Source organism: Lithobates pipiens, unplaced genomic scaffold (genome assembly GCF_037356315.1).
Source record: "Lithobates pipiens isolate NorthernLeopardFrog02 unplaced genomic scaffold, aLitPip1_a1.2 Scaffold_19, whole genome shotgun sequence".
NCBI classification, from domain to species: domain Eukaryota; kingdom Metazoa; phylum Chordata; class Amphibia; order Anura; family Ranidae; genus Lithobates; species Lithobates pipiens.
The window spans coordinates 574,224,038-574,241,108 of NW_027507764.1; the positions used below are offsets into that span (position 1 = coordinate 574,224,038).

The 17,071-nt window shown below is 46.5% G+C and overlaps 1 protein-coding gene across 1 annotated transcript in view; it reads right to left on the reverse strand.

Annotated features, from left to right (window-relative positions):
- Positions 1-17,071, reverse strand: part of LOC143997657 (uncharacterized) — a 230,127-nt gene that overhangs the window by 195,938 nt on the left and 17,118 nt on the right. The window contains exons 5-7 of the mRNA XM_077493378.1: positions 16,292-16,345; positions 15,417-15,470; positions 1,663-1,716 (exon numbers count right to left, since the gene is read on the reverse strand). Of these exons, the coding sequence (XP_077349504.1) occupies positions 1,663-1,716; positions 15,417-15,470; positions 16,292-16,345 (162 nt within the window). The remainder of the gene's footprint in view (positions 1-1,662; positions 1,717-15,416; positions 15,471-16,291; positions 16,346-17,071) is intronic.

A 17,071-nucleotide genomic window follows, 5' to 3' on the forward strand; every position in this document is an offset into this window, starting at 1 on the left:
ACCTAACTATTAAATTATAGTTATTGGAATTTCCTTTAACATTTGGCTGTTAGTGAACGTAACGAATACAAAATTATCCGAAGTTACGAATTATCTAAAATAAGGAATGCAGCATCTAAACAGATGGAACGGAACAAATAAATAATAATAATAAAATGTTTTTATTATGATTATTGTTATTTATTATTATTATTATTGTTTATTATTATTAATTAATTACATTCCCTTCATTTAGATGTGGCATTTGTTATTTTGGATAATTCATAACTTCGGATAAATTTGTATTCGTTACGTTCACTAACAGCCAAATTAAAAGGAAATTCCAATACCTATAATTTAATAGTTAGGTATTATTAGTTAGTTAGTTTGTTTAAAAATCAGAAAATTCAAAAGCATAACTAACGAACTAACTAACTAATAATACCTAACTATTAAATCATAGGTATTGGAATTTTCTATAACATTTGGCTGTTAGTGAACATAACGAATACAAAATTATCCGAATTTACGAATTATCTGAAATAACGAAAGCCGCATCTAAACAGATGGAATGGAAGAAATAAATAATAATAATAATAAAACATTTTTATTATGATTATTTTTATTTATTATTGTTATTTATTATTATTAATTCATTACGTTCCATTAGTTTAAATACGGCATTCGTTATTTTGGATAATTTATAACTTCAGATAAATTTGTATTCAAATGTTTTTATTAGGCTGGGTTCACACTGCTGCGGGGGGAGATCCGGATGTGATTCGCACAGCAAATCACATCCGATCTCCGTAGCACTGCGAGTTCAGCCATACAGATAGTATGGCTGAACTCGCAGCTGTCCCGCAGCAAACTCGCACAGGACCCTTTTTTGGGTCCGCAACGGAATCGGATCGCATGGGGGTTCACACCATGCGATCCGATTCCTGTGCGAGTCGGCAGATCGCACTGCGATATGCCGACGGATCTGGGGGTGTCATTAACATAACATTGACACCCCCAGCCGTCCGCATAGGGCAGTGTGAACTGCCGGCGGGAGGTGAGCGATGCGGGAAAACGCCGCGGATTCGCGGCGTTCCCGCATCGCAATAGTGTGAACCTAGCCTTATGATTATTGTTATTTATTATTATTATTGTTTATTATTATTAATTAATTACATTCCCTTCTTTTAGATGTGGCATTTGTTATTTTGGATAATTCATAACTTCGGATAAATTTGTATTCGTTACGTTCACTAACAGCCAAATTAAAAGGAAATTCCAATACCTATAATTTAATAGTTAGGTATTATTAGTTAGTTCGTTTGTTAGTTATTCTTTTGAATTTTCATATTTTAATTCTTATTTTCGTATTTTCAAATTTTCGAATTTTTGTATTTACGAATTTACGAATTGCGATCATAACAAATGACCTGAAAAACTAAATGAAATGCAAAAATGAATGAGATGAAAAAGAACAAATTTTTCGGCCATGCCTTTGTCTTACAGGTTTTTTTTTTGTTTTTTTTTCCCAGGGTTTACAACCTCTTTAAAAATAACGAAAAAGAATCCATGTAGAATTGCAAAGATTACCATTAAACAGCGGTGACCGACTACCAAAAAAAGCGCAAATGATTGGTCATTCTCATGGGACAATCCTGTGTGTCACTCTTATTGGATACTTACAGCATCTCCCTTTGGTCCGCGCTCTCCTTTATCCCCATCCAGTCCTTTGGGGCCCTGCAGAAATATATTGAACTATGTAAGAGTAAAGGAAATAGATGATTGCATTTATATACATAGGCAGCTTTTAATGTGCTAGTCCATCTACACATCCCTATCAGAATTCCCCAAGCTGGCCAAAGGCTATGGCCATTGGAAATGTTGGAAATTCAGCTATTTGCTGTATGTTGCCATAAGAGACTGACACATCCAGAACTCATTTACACTAGTGTGGTATAAAGGCACCTCTGTACCATATTCCAACTATAGTACAAACAGGAATGTAATGCTCTTTGGTGATGGCGCTCAGCTTGTGATTGAAAGATCTGAAATCCAACGAAAGAAAGGGACATCCAAGGGACAATGTACAATGAAGGTAAAGTAAGCAATGTTTGTACAGGACAGGAGCTTGTCCAATAGTAAAGAGAAATGCATATACGACTTGCTGTTTTTTTGCCTACATGACAATGCTGGTACTTGTCATTGGCCCAATGCTGGAGGATAGGAAGGGAGGGGAGGAGTTCTAAAGGAGGGGAGAAAGGAGAAGAGGTGAGAGAGCGAGAGGGGACAGGAGAAAATGGAAACAGAGGAGAGGGGAGAGATCAGAGAGAGAAGAATAGAGAAATGAGGAGAAGAGAGATGGGATACTGGAGGAGAAGAGAGGAGACTAGTGAAGGGAAAAGAAGAGGAGACAGGGGGAGAGAAGAGAGAAGGGGAGGGGTGATGGAGGAGAAGAGAAAAGGGGAGGGGTGCTGGAGGAGAAGAGAAAATGGGAGGGGTGCTGGAGGAGAGGAGAGAAGGGGAGTGGCTCTGGAGGAAGGGAGAGAAGGGGAGGAGCATTGGAGGGTATGGAGAGAAGGGGAGGGATGTTGGAAGAGAGCAGAGAAGGAGAGGGGAGCTGGAGGATAGGAAAGTAGAGAAAAGGAAATGTTGTTGGAGAAGGGGAGTGAATGAGAGGAGAGAGAGGAGAAGAGAGACGGGGAGGAGTGCTAGAAGAGAGGAGGGAAGGGGTGCTGAAGGAGAGAGGAGAAAAAAAAGTTGAGGGGTGCTGGAGGTGAGGAGAGAAGGGGGTGAGAGCTGGAGGAGAGAAGGGAAGAGACACTGGAGGAGAGGAGAGAAGGGAAGGGGTACTGGAGGAGAGGAGAGAAGGGAAGGGGTACTGGAGGAGAGTAGAGAAGGGAAGAGACACTGGAGGGGAGGAGAGAAGGGAAGGGGCACTGGAGGAGAGGAGAGAAGGAAAGGGGTACTGGAGGAGAGGAGAGGAGAGAAGCAAAGGGGCACTGGAGGAGAGGAGAGAAGGAAAGGGGTACTGGAGGAGAGTAGAGAAGCAAAGGGGCACTGGAGGAGAGGATGAGAAGCAAATGGGCACTGGAGGAGAGGAGAGAAGCAAAGGGGCGCTGGAGGAGAGGAGAGAAGGAAAGGGGCACTGGAGGGGAGGAGAGAAGGGAAGAGACACTGGAGGAGAGGAGACAAGAGACAGTGGAGGAGAGGAGAGAAAGGAAGAGACACTGGAGGAGAGGAGAGAAAGGAAGAGACACTGGAGGAGAGGAGAGAAGGGAAGGGGCACTGGAGGAGAGGAGAGAAGGGAAGAGACACTGGAGGAGAAGAGAGGAGAGAATAGACACTGGAGGAGAGGAGAGAATAGACACTGGAGGAGAGGAAAGTAGAGAAAAGGAGAGGAGAAGAGAGAATGGGAGGGGTGCTGGAGGAGAGGAGAGAAGTGGAAAATTGTTGGGGGAGAGAAGGAGAGGAAAGAGAGAGGAGGGTTGCTGGAGGAGAGGAGAGAAGAGGAGGGGTGCTTGAGAAGAGAGGGGAGGAAAGGAGAGGAGGGTTGCTGGAGGAAAAGAGAGGAGAGGAAAAGTAGGGAAGAGAAGCTGGAGAAGAAGAGAGGTAAGGGAGAGGAGAGGGATTAAATGGAAGGGGAGAGAGAAAGGAGTGTAAGGTAAAGAGAAAAAGAAAGGCAAGAATGTGTAAAACATGTGCTTTTCCCATGTACGGCAGAGACACAGGTTCACTTAACTGCCCCCCCCTTCTGCCACTACATACAGTGTTACCTGCCAGAACAATCCCTATGCAGGGGCGGACTGACAACTCATGGGGCCCCCGGGCAATAGAAGATCATGGGGCCCCCTTGATCCCAACAATGAAGCTACACCTGCACAGGGGTACACTGGAGGGAGAACGCACACACACAGGGGGACACTGGGGGGGAGAACGCACACACAGGGGGACACTGGGGGGGAGAACGCACACACACAGGGGGACACTGGAGGGAAAACGCATACACACAGGGGGACACTGGAGGGAGAACGCGCACACACAGGGGGACACTGGAGGGAGAACGCGCACACACAGGGGGACACTGGAGGGAGAACGCGCAAACACAGGGGGACACTGGAGGGAGAACGCGCAAACACAGGGGGACACTGGAGGGAGAACGCGCAAACACAGGGGGACACTGGAGGGAGAACGCACACACACAGGGGGACACTGGAGGGAGAAAGCACACACACAGGGGGACACTGGAGGGAGAACGCACACACACAGGGGGACACTGGAGGGAGAACGCACACACACAGGGGGACACTGGAGGGAAAACGCATACACACAGGGGGACACTGGAGGGAAAACGCATACACACAGGGGGACACTGGAGGGAAAACGCATACACACAGGGGGACACTGGAGGGAAAACGCACACACGGGGGGACACTGGGGGGAGAACGCACACACAGGGGGACACTGGGGGGAGAACGCACACACAGGGGGACACTGGGGGGGAGAACGCACACACAGGGGGACACTGGGGGGGAGAACGCACACACAGGGGGACACTGGGGGGGGAGAACGCACACACAGGGGGACACTGGGGGGGGAGAACGCACACACAGGGGGACACTGGAGGGAGAACGCACACAGGGGGACACTGGAGAGAGAACGCACACAGGGGGACACTGGAGAGAGAACGCACACACAGGGGGACACTGGAGGGAGAACGCACACACAGGGGGACACTGGAGGGAGAACGCACACACAGGGGGACACTGGAGGGAGAACGCACATAGGGGGACACTGGAGGGAGAGCGCACACACACACACACACAGGGGGACACTGGAGGAATAACGCACACACAGGGGGACACTGGATGGAAAACGCACACACAGGGGGACACTGGAGGGAAAACGCATACACACAGGGGGACACTGGAGGGAAAACGCATACACACAGGGGGACACTGGAGGGAAAACGCATACACACAGGGGGACACTGGAGGGAAAACGCATACACACAGGGGGACACTGGAGGGAAAACGCATACACACAGGGGGACACTGGAGGGAAAACGCATACACACAGGGGGACACTGGAGGGAAAACGCATACACACAGGGGGACACTGGAGGGAAAACGCACACACAGGGGGACACTGGAGGGAGAACGCACACACAGGGGGACACGCACACAGGAGGACACGCACACAGGGGGACACGCACACAGGGGGACACGCACACAGCACAGGAGGACATGCAAATAGGGGGACACACACACACAGCCAGGAGGACACTGTGGGGTGGGGGGACCCGGGGCCCTTACATCTGTACACTCCCCGAGTCCCCCCCATCACGTGTAGCGGCCCTGGTGTCATCTGCATCACTTACCGAGTCACCGGATGCCGATAATAGTACTTCTAACAGCGTGCTGCTCCTCGCCAGCCGCTCCACTCTTCTCGTCCGTCCCAGGTGATGTCACGACGCATATAGTACAAGCACCTGGGACGGACGGGAGGGAAGGAGGGGCCGGCGGGGAGCAGCGCACAGTTAGCTGTGTTATTTTCGGCATCGCGGCATGTAATTCAGCCGCTGCAAGTGGCCTCTCATGTGGCCAAGTCCGGGCCCCTAATGTCCTCGGGCCCTCGGGCGGCGCCCGAGTGACCGACTGGTCAGTCCGCCCCTGTCCCTATGTGACTCACTTTTCAACAATAGATGCAAATGTATATTTCTGTGTATATAATGAATAAATAATGAAATGGATTTTAATTGCAACTAGTAAAAATATGTTGAATTGGACTTTTCCCAGCCTATAACCATCCCCTGTATAGCAGGACTCAGATTGGTAGAAGAAGGGGCTGTACTTTGGATCAGTTAAATGTTTCGCACACACATGAGCCGACTGGGGACATGCTGATTATATGAAGGAGCAGAGAGATGACCTCATCAGTCAGTCTTCAATCACAAGTTGGAGGTGGAGGTGACTTCGCTCATTCAGGTCATAATGCTGGCTGTACAGTCTGGTAGGGCCGTGCAAAATTCAGGACCAATTGGGCAGAAAATCAAATCCTTTGGCAGATACTGTAAAACATCTCCAATATATTTTATTTTAACTATATCTGGCTGTTTGCCTGGAGTTCAGCTTTAAAGAAATCTTCATTACTCAGCATCTTTAAAAAGGGGCCCCAGGAGAAAGACCAGCCGGGTAATAAACCTGCGGAGCATTTCAGCGATGAGCGGTCTTCTTAGCATAGCAATAAAAGTCATTTGTTATCGGTGTGAATGTGATGGTGTATCGCTCAGTCCAGCGTCCTCAGCACACCATCCACCTTCACAAAGGTTTTACTGCTTCCCGAGAATGATGAAACGCATCGGGCAGAGTCCCTGGTGAATATTAAAGCTGAACTCCAGGATCCATCCAACGCTCTAACTCTCTGTCCCCATTCACATTCAAAATGCTACAACAGTTTTTAAATGAGTATTTAACTTTTTTTGTAATCGTGCTTTTTCTACTTTGTGATGTCATAATTTGCTCGCTAAAATTGGACTGCGGCTGGATGCCTAGGAAGGATCTATGGAGGTGCCACGATCACACCCGATGTCATTACTTGGGGGTAAATTAGAACCTCAATTTCAGTAAATGAATGGGAAACGCAATGGCGTCCTGGGCATGTATGTGGGCAGTGCACAGGAGTGTTCTATGAAAACATGCAACAGAGGTGCCTACAACCTCAATGGCATTTGTCTTACATATTACATAATGCTATTTTGCTACACAAGAATTCTAGGGCCATCATTGATGGTTAAAGCAGATGTAAGAGTCCAGGGCTCACTACGCATGCACCAAGGGCATGCTGCCGCAAGAGGAAATCTGTGCCAACTGAGCATGCGCTAAAGACGCCTCAGTGTGCCAACCCGCACCTACGCAGAAGACCTGATGGAAAAGGGGAGGAAAATGCCCAGGAGGCGCACAGCAAGTGACCTCAACCCGATGGGAAAAGGCAGGAAAATGCCCAGGAGGCGCACAGGAAGTGACCTCAACCTGATGGAAAAGGGCAGGAAAATGCCCAGGAGGTGTACAGGAAGTGACCTCAACCTGATGGAAAAAGGGAGAAAAATGCCCAGGATGCGCACAGGAAGTGACCTCAACCTGATGGAAAAGGGCAGGAAAATGCCCAGGAGGTGTACAGGAAGTGACCTCAACCTGATGGAAAAAGGGAGAAAAATCCCCAGGAGGCGCACAGGAAGTGACCTCAACTTGATGGAAAAGGGCAGGAAAATGCCCAGGAGGCTCACAGGAAGTGACCTCAAACTTCCCTATACAAGCCCAGCCCAGACACTGCCAAACTGCTGGATTATCTTCAGTCGTCCCCCCCCCCCTTGTTCCTGTGCTAGTGTGTGATCTGTCTGAACTTGTTGTGACCTGGAAACCTATTTAATTACTCTTGATTGCTGCTTGCCATTGACCTCGGATTTGTACCTTGACCATTCTACATCTTTGCCCCTTTTGTACTCAGCTGCCAGAGTGGAACCAACCCCGGCCTGGATCTCGACCATTCTTCTTCTGATATACTTTTTTATACTTCGTTGCCAAACTGGACTTGACCTCGGCTCGGATCTCGAACTAAGGCTTGCACGGTGCTCCGCACCCCTGGCACCTGTGCCACTTGGTGTCCACCAAGTCTCTATCTCCATCTCCAGAGGCTTCAAGGACCTGAGGTGCAAGGGAGGCCTCCCCACTACTTCGGTCTCACCTCAGGTATGTGGCCCGCGTGATAGCGGAACACAACAGTCACTTGCCGGCACCAGCATCTTCTCCTTTGTGCCAGTTTTTACCATCTTTATTGGCTATCCTGCACATGCACAGGAGTCAAACATCCCAGCACACATTAATCTGTCCGATCGCTGTAAGCTAAGCTGCAAATGCACAGCTCAGTGTACAATCTGGGGATCTCTGTGATCAGGCAGGTAGAGTTTATTTTTGCAGGGGGGACATTGCATGTCTTTTCTGCAATAAAAAGCCTGTCTGCTCACAGCATGTAACAGTAGAACGTTAGTTCCACTTTAATCTGTTCCCAACCGACTCACGCAGATTTACTGCAGCGCAATGGCTCTCCTGGGCGAAATCCAGTACATATATGGGTTTCCCTTTAAGAGCCACCAGAGGACGTGCACCGCACGCTGCCAGAGGCACGCCAGCTGCACGGCGGGAGACCCATTGCGCGTGGCCAGCAATAGCCACTGGCCACGCGCAATCGCGTGCATGAGAGCCTACTAAGATCCTACTAAGTAGGAACAACGATCTGTCTCCTCTCCTAGTCAGTCCTATCCCCATACAGTTAGAACACACCCAGGGAACACATAGTTAACCCCTTGATCACCCCTAGTGTTAACCCCTTCCCTGCCAGTGGCATTTATACAGTAATCAGTGCATATTCATAGCACTGATCGCTGTATAAATGTCAGTGGTCCCAAAAATGTGCCAAAAGTGTCCGATCTGTCTGCCACAATGTTGCAGTATCACTAAAAATCGCAAGTCACCGTCATTACTAGTAAAAAAAAAAAAACATAAAAATGCCATAAATATTTAAATAAATATTACTTTTGTCATCAATATACGCTTATTGCGATTTTCTTTTACCAAAAATATGTAGAAGAATATATATTGGCCTAAACTGATGAATAAATTAGTTTTTTGGAAAAAAAATTGGGGATATTTATTATAGCAAAAAGAAAAAAAATATTGTTTTTTTTTCAAAATTGTTGCTCTTTTTTTGTTTATAGCGCAAAAAATAAAAACCGCAGAGGTGATCAAATACCACCAAAAGAAAGATTTATTTGTGGGAAAAAAACTACACCAATTTTGTTTGGGTGCCACGTCGCACGACCGCGCAATGGTCAGTTAAAGCGACACAGTGCCAAATTGTAAAAAGTGCTCTGGTCAGGAAGTGGGTAAAACCTTCCGGGGCTGAAGTGGTTAAAGGATAAGTTCACCTTTTTGTAAAAAAAAAAAAAAAAATGCATATAATTTTGCAGGTAAAAAAAAAAAAAAGTGCATTTGCTATTTATTTACAATGCTGTCTGTAAAGCATTGCACCCGCCATCAAGAGACGGCGGGTGCAATGCCAGGATCCTGCAGACTGTCAGTATAGCTAAATTAAAATAAATAAACAAACGCATTGGGCTGTCACATATGTGATATGATGCCTTTCCAATTGTTATGTAAAAGGAAAAAAAGGCCACCAAAATGAAAACCTAAATTAAAATAAATAAATAAATAAAAAGTCCTTAAAGCGGAGGTCCACCCTAAAGTGGACCTTCCGCTCATTGGAATCCTCCCTCCCTCCGGCGTCCCAATTGGCACCTTTCAGGGGGGAGGGGGGTGCAGGTACCTGTACAGTACAGGTATCTGCACCCACTTCCTGGATAGCTCTTTGCAGAAAGGGGCGTAGATTACGCCCCTTTCCGAAAGTCCCCCGCTGCCTGCTGGGAAACACACAGATCCCAGAGGCAGCGGGTCCATCCTCATTGCACAGCGTGACTCGCGCATGCGCAGTAGGGAACCGGGAAATGAAGCTGAAAGGCTCCACTTCCTGATTCCCATACCCAAGATGGCGGCGGCAGCACCCGAGAGACGATTGAGAGATCGGCCTCGGGTGCCGACATCGCGGGCGCGCTGGACAGGTAAGTGTCACTATTTTAAAAGTCAGCAGCTGCAGTATTTGTAGCTGCTGGCTTTAAAAAAAAAAAACGCACACTCCCGGCGGACTCCCGCTTTAACCACTTCAGCCCCTGAAGGATTTACCCCCTTCCTGACCAGGCCATTTTTTTGCGATTCAGCGCTGCGTCGCTTTAACTGACAATTGCGCAGTCGTGCGACGTTGTACCCAAACAAAATTGGCGTCCTTTTTTTTTCTCACAAATAGAGCTTTCTTTTGGTGGTATTTGATTGCCTCTGCGGTTTTTATTTTTTGCGCTATAAACAAAAATAGAGCAACAATTTTACAATAATAAATATCCTCCACAAATATAAAAAAAATTAAATATATATATATATATATATATATATATATATATATATATATATTCCCCTCCTTCTTACCCCCTGCCTCCCCCCCAAATTCCCCCTCCCAACACAAATTAACCCCCCCCCCAAACCTCACATGATGCTACCGCAGTGCCCAGGGCTGCCGGCCGTCCTGCCCACCCCTTGTCTCGGCGCTGAGTTTGAGCTTGCAGTTTTTACATGAAATCAGCAGTGGCAGCTCCCTTATCTCTATTCTGAGAGGTTCCCATTACATATAACCAAATAATGAAAGACACACAGCCGATATGACAAAGAATGGAATATGGAAAAGCAAAGCTGGCCTATGGCTGAAATATGCATACCCAGGGGACCAATGCGACGGGGATTTTTCATCACTATAATAAAAGGGGTAGGTAGATTGGATGTATGGATCTGACAGTTTTCAGGTTTTATTACCACTGACTTATTTATCTGTCTCCCCTGAGGGTCCTCTTTCAGGAGCAGATTCGAATACAGGCGTCGTACCGGGAAGCTACTGTCATGCAAAGTGATGGGGCCAACGTGATTGCTCTGTGTGCAGAAAATGCTGAGCCGGTGCATTTCATTCACAACCTCGTTATGCTGCCCAGATACGGAATAATAGAGGCAAGGTCACATTTTCCTAAGTAATACCATTACTACAAAGACGGTTAGAAAAGCATCTGCTTCAACCAACATGTGGATGAGACTATAGAATGAATACGGTGTATCAGCCGGCACCACCTTCAGGCCATGATGGTGCATGCAGGCAAGCTCAATGGTCACCTGTCTATTGTAGAATGTATGTCAAGGCTTTACCCAAATTTACCCCCAAACACCCCTCTTCCTCTCTAGATCATGTCCCAGCAGTATTTTTTTCTTCTTTTTTTTTAGTTCCTGTAAGTGAGAAAAAGCTTTAATTACTTCCTATGGCATCATCACCAAGCTTATAAAATTACTGGGAAGTCAGCCCAGGCCTTTCTCGCATGCTTTGTACACAGGGTCGGACATTCCGACCACAAAACCTGTCTGATTTTTTCCCCGACAGATTTTGTCCTAAACTGGTGTTGCATACACACGGTCGGACAAAGTTGTCGGAAAATCCGATCGTTCAGAACGTGATGACGTTCGTTCGTTACGACGGGACTACGTTGAGGCTAGTAGCCAATAGCTTTGGCCTCGTAATTTGATCTGAGCATGCATGGCACTTTGTCCGATCGGAAATTCTCTACAAACGATCGGAAAAAGTCTGATCTGATTTTTTTTGTCGGAAAATTTGAGATCCTGCTCTTACATTTTTTCCCGGCGGAATTTCCGACGGAAAAAGTCAGATAGAGCCCACACATGATCAGATTTTCCGACAATATAATCGGATCAGACCTTTTCCATCGGAATTTCCGACCGGGTATACAAGGTATTACTCCCTCTGTGGAGAACCACATCTTCTGATTAAATGGACTTTGACCCAAGAAATGCGTAGAAAGTCTTGGCCACTACCTTACTTCTTCTGTGGCAATTGAGGATTTCTTCCCCTTCATGAAATGGACTTTGACTCAAGAAACGCATAGAGAGCCCTGGCCTCTCCCTTACTCCCTCTATGGCAATTGAGGACATCCTCCTTTTGATTAAATGATCTTTAATCCATGAAATGCATAGAGAGCCCTAGCCTCTTCCTTACTCCCTCTGTGGCAATTGAGGACATCCTCCTTTTGATTAAATGATCTTTAATCCATAAAATGCATAGAGAGCCCTAGCCTCTTCCTTACTCCCTCTATAAAAATTGAGGACTTCATCTCCTAATGATATAGTATTTGATCCAGGAAATGCATAGAAAGCCCTGGCCTCTCCCTTACTCCCTATGTGGCAATTGAGAACTTTTCCTCCTATTGAAATGGACTTTTATCCAAGAAACGCAGAGAGAGTCATGGTCTCTCCTTTACTCCCTCTGTGTCAATTGAGGGCTTCATCTCCTAATAATATAGACTTTGATCCAAGAAACGCATAGAGAGCCCTGGCCTCTCCCTTACTCCCTATGTGACAATTAAGGACATCCTCCTTTTGATTAAATTAACTTTGATCCATGAAATGCATAGAGAGCCATGGCCTCTCCCTTATTCCTTCAACGGAGGACTTTATCTCTTATTGAAATGGACTTTGACCCAGGAAACGCATAGAGAGCCCTGGCCTCTCCCTAACTGCCTTTGTGGCAATTGAGGACTTCCTCCTTTTGATGATATGGACTTTGATTCAAAAAAGATAGAAAGCCATCATCTCTCCCTTACTCCCTCTGTGGCAACGGAGGACTTCATCTCCTAATGAAATAAACTTTCACCCAAGAAATGCATTGAGAGTCGTAGCCTCTCCCTCACTCCCTCTATGGCAATTAAGGATCTCATCTCCAGATAATATGGACTTTGAGTCAAGAAATGCATAGAAAGCCCTGGCCTCTCCCTTACTCCATCTTTGGCAATCAAGAACTTTTCCTCCTATTGAAATGGACTTTGATCCAGGAAACACATAGAGAGCCCTGGCCACTCCCTTACTCCCTATGTGACAATTGAGCACATCCTCCTTTTGATTAAATGAACTTTGATCAATGAAATGGATAGAGAGCCATGGCCTCTCCCGTACTACCTCTGTAGCAATGAAGAACTTTATCTCCTATTGAAATGGACTTTGACCCAGGAAACACATAGAGAGCCCTGGCCTCTCCCTAACTGCCTTTGTGGCAATTGAGGACTTCCTCCTTTTGATGATATGGACTTTGATTCAAGACAGATAGAAAGCCATCATCTCTCCCTTACTCCCTCTGTGGCAACGGAGGACTTCATCTCCTGATCAAATAAACTTTGACCCAAGAAATGCATTGAGAGTCGTAGCCTCTCCCTCACTCCCTCTATGGCAATTAAGAATCTCATCTCCAGATGATATGGACTTTGAGTCAAGAAATGCATAGAAAGCCCTGGCCTCTCCCTTACTCCCTCTTTGGCAATTGAGAACTTTTCCTCCTATTGAAATGGACTTTGATCCAAGAAACACAGAGAGAGCCATGGTCTCTCCTTTACTCCCTCTGTGTCAATTGAGGTCTTCATCTCCTAATAATATAGATTTTGATCCAGGAAACACATAGAGAGCCCTGGCCACTCCCTTACTCCCTATGTGACAATTGAGCACACCCTCCTTTTGATTAAATGAACTTTGATCCATGAAATGCATAGAGAGCCATGGCCTCTCCCTTACTACCTCTGTGGCAACAAAGAACTTTATCTCCTATTGAAATGGACTTTGACCCAGGAAACGCATAGAGAGCCCTGGCCTCTCCCTTACTCCCTATGTGACAATTGAGCACATCCTCCTTTTGATTAAATGAACTTTGATCCATGAAATGCATAGAGAGCCATGGTCTCTCCCTTACTACCTCAACGGAGGACATTATCTCTTATTGAAATGGACTTTGACCCAGGAAACGCATAGAGAGCCCTGGCCTCTCCCTTACTCCCTATGTGACAATTGAGCACATCCTCCTTTTGATTAAATGAACTTTGATCCATGAAATGCATAGAGAGCCATGGTCTCTCCCTTACTACCTCAACGGAGGACATTATCTCTTATTGAAATGGACTTTGACCCAGGAAACGCATAGAGAGCCCTGGCCTCTCCCTAACAGCCTTTGTGGCAATTGAAGACATCCTCCTTTTGATGATATGGACTTTGATTCAAGACAGATAGAAAGACAAGAAATGCATTGAGAGTCGTAGCCTCTCCCTCACTCCCTCTATGACAATTAAGGATCACATCTCCTGATGATATGGACTTTGAGTCAAGAAATGCATAGAAAGCCCTGGCCTCTCCCTTACTCCCTCAGTGGCAACTGAGGATCTTCATCAACGTGAATATACGAAACTCATATTTGACACAAACTGAAAGGTGGCAATATTGGGCTGAGGAAGGAGGAACCAGGGAAGACAAAATATAAAAAGAATAAACGTCAGCATTAAATCTCTCAGTAGCAGAAAGGTTTTGTTACATGTGTAGCCCTGGGCTAATACTTACCCCCTCGCCGTTACCCCAATACTCTTGTCAGCCAACGACAGTGAGGAGAAGAAGCGCTGTGTAAGCTACAAGTCCATCCTATTCAGAGCCTACACTATACTAAGTGTAGCGGCCATAACTCTTGGCAGGGCGGCCTTAACTTTTGGGCTTACCGGTTACCTCCGCTTGGCTGGTTCTTCCACGTCTAGGGGTTCCCAGAATTAGTACCCAACAACTTTGGACGCTGACACCATAAAAGTCCTTTAGAAAAGGTTTTTATTAGCAGGGGTAACATCCAACAACACATTCTCGTATGGGAACAGAGGGCAAGGGTGAAGAAACTCAGACACCTTGAACTGCTAATATCAGAAAGTTTCTAATACCACCCAGAGAGTAGCCACTCGCAGCTGGGCGCTTCAAGGCTGAACAAATCTCTAGCCAGAGATTATGGCAGTCAGCACTTTGATCCACTTGTGAAATCTTTGACCTTGAGTAACTGGTAACAGAAGTGAACAGGAACCTTTTTCCTCAGTACCTGGAACGTTCTCTGTCTCCTTGACAGTACTGGAAAAAGCGTGGATTCGTCAGTGTCCTTCACAACTCAGCAACCAGACACTTCTCAGGATCCCAGCTTGTTGGCCCTCCTCCGAAGAGTCCGCCCCCAGTCACTTACATGAGCTGCGGTGTCCCTCCAAACCGAGAGCACACCCAGATGCTTTGAATCCTCCCTCAGTTACTGCCCCTTGGACCAACCGGTTCTGAGACTCGGGAAACGACGGATCCTCACCACAGACCAGGCGAGTCTATTGGGGTTAGCCAACCGAAGCATGTTGCGGAGCGACAAACGCTCCCGTGACTGTGACCCCTTGTGGGGGTACCCCGGGCCAGAATCAGGAACAGACCGCTAGGGCCTCACGAACTAACCTAGAACACGTGACTTCAACATCTTAAGTACCCTTCCCCAGACTCCTCAGCGAGACCCGGCACACCCACTGATTGGCTCCGGGGAAGCTGATACCCAAAGCGTCCAACCAGGCCTGGTTCTGAGCCTGTCATGAGCACCTAACTGTACACATGACCAGGGGGAACTCTAACACAGCCCAGCCAAACTGATGTCAAAGTTAAACCTACACAATTAACCCTCAGAACCTGCGGTAGATCTGAGGCAAAAACTGAATTTGTACATAAATTACACTTTGTCCAAAGTGTCACCGCTACATAAGGATTCTCTCTTCACCCCCACGTGACAGCATTGGGTGCCTAGCATAAAAATTGCCAGACATCAGTGCTGTCATGTTGGGGGAAGGGGAGTGGACTCACATTTTCCAAAACTGAAAGAACAGGATACAAATAACTTAAAAATAAACTGCATACCTGTGGTCCTACAGGCCCGATAGGTCCTATGTCTCCCGGAGGCCCTTTGGGTCCCTGAAAAGAAAACAGACAACTGATACTTTAGGATATGTCTTGATTGGATATTGTTTGCCTTAAAAGATTTTGCATACCTATATAAGTCTAAGGGAATGCCAAACCTGCTTCAAGCAGGTCAAAAATCAGCTAGAAGCAGGTCAAATGCTCCTGACCAAGAAGTCTGAATGACTTCAGAAGAATCTACACCTAAGCTGATCCCCTTGACTCCAGTGTCCCTAGTGCTCCCCTGCACTCCAGTGACCCCCAGTGTCTCCAGTGCCCCTAGTGCTTCCATGCACTCCAGTGACCCCCAGTGTCTCCAGTGCCCCTAGTGCTTCCATGCACTCCAGTGACCTCAGTGTCTACAGTGCCCCTAGTGCTCCTGTGCACTTCAGTGACCTCAGTGTCTCCAGTGCCATTAGTGCTCTACTGCATTCCAGTGACCTCAATGCCTTCCTGTGGTCCTGTACATTCCAGTGACCCCAGTGCCTCCCAGTGTTCCTGTGCACTCCAGTGACTCCAGTGTTTCCCAGTGCCCCTAGTGCTCCTGTGCACTCCAGTGACCCATGTCTCCAGTGCCCCTAATGCTAGAGCAAGAACTGGCAAATACTGCTGGCTCCAAAGGGAAGTGGGCTGTGCATGGCCCCCCATTGACCAACGTTCATCATATATGAGAGCAGCCATTTCCATAGCCTATGTCTCCACCATTACACATTTCATCAGCTACAAGAGGAAGATGGAGATTAAGCTAATCATTGTGCCAATACCCTAAACAGCTTGTCTCCTTCATCACACTGAGCGACAAGATCACAGCAACTAGTACTAAAAAAGCTACTTACTGTATCGCCCTCATTTCCTTGTTCTCCTTTCTCTCCTTTTTCTCCTGGAAGACCCTGAAAAATAAATGAGAAATAAAGATCAATGTGTCTATAAATCTAAAGGGTAATATGTTGTTGAATGGGGGGTCTTAAACACTTCTCCCTAAAGCTGCCGGTATCTGAAACATGTTAGGCTGGCTGGCTTAGTAGGTTGGATCATCTTACAGTATCATTTCCCACAATTTCAAACCATGTATGGCACCTTAAGTGCCTCCCTACCCCACTGCCTGAAATATGAGACTGTCAAGCTCCGGTGTGTGATTTTTGTGTCTGTCACTCCTCTACAATTGCCTGCAAAATGTAAAAATCCTTAAAGGAACCAAATACAAGGATAGGAGGACTAAAAAACTACAAAGTTAATTGTTCACAACATGTTATGCTGCTACACCCACCCTGGACACTTTTTATTGTTCACCTTGTAGATCATTAGGCTCCATTCATACCTGAGCACAATATTGCACGTTGTTGCAGGCATTTACACAAAGCGTGTCCCATTCAATGGTAATGGCAACCGAAACACAGCAAGCTGATATGCGTTTTTCTGTTCGGAAAACCGCACAAAAAAAGCGGCAAAACGAGCAAGCCTTAACATGGTAAAAAATTATGCAAGCTACTTTGCTACGTTTGTTGCATGTAGGGCATGAATGGGCTGCCCTATGTGCATAGCTCGAGAATGCGCACAAACACAACGCAATTCTCAATATTGATAGGTGTGAATGAGGCCTAAAAGCGTATCTACAT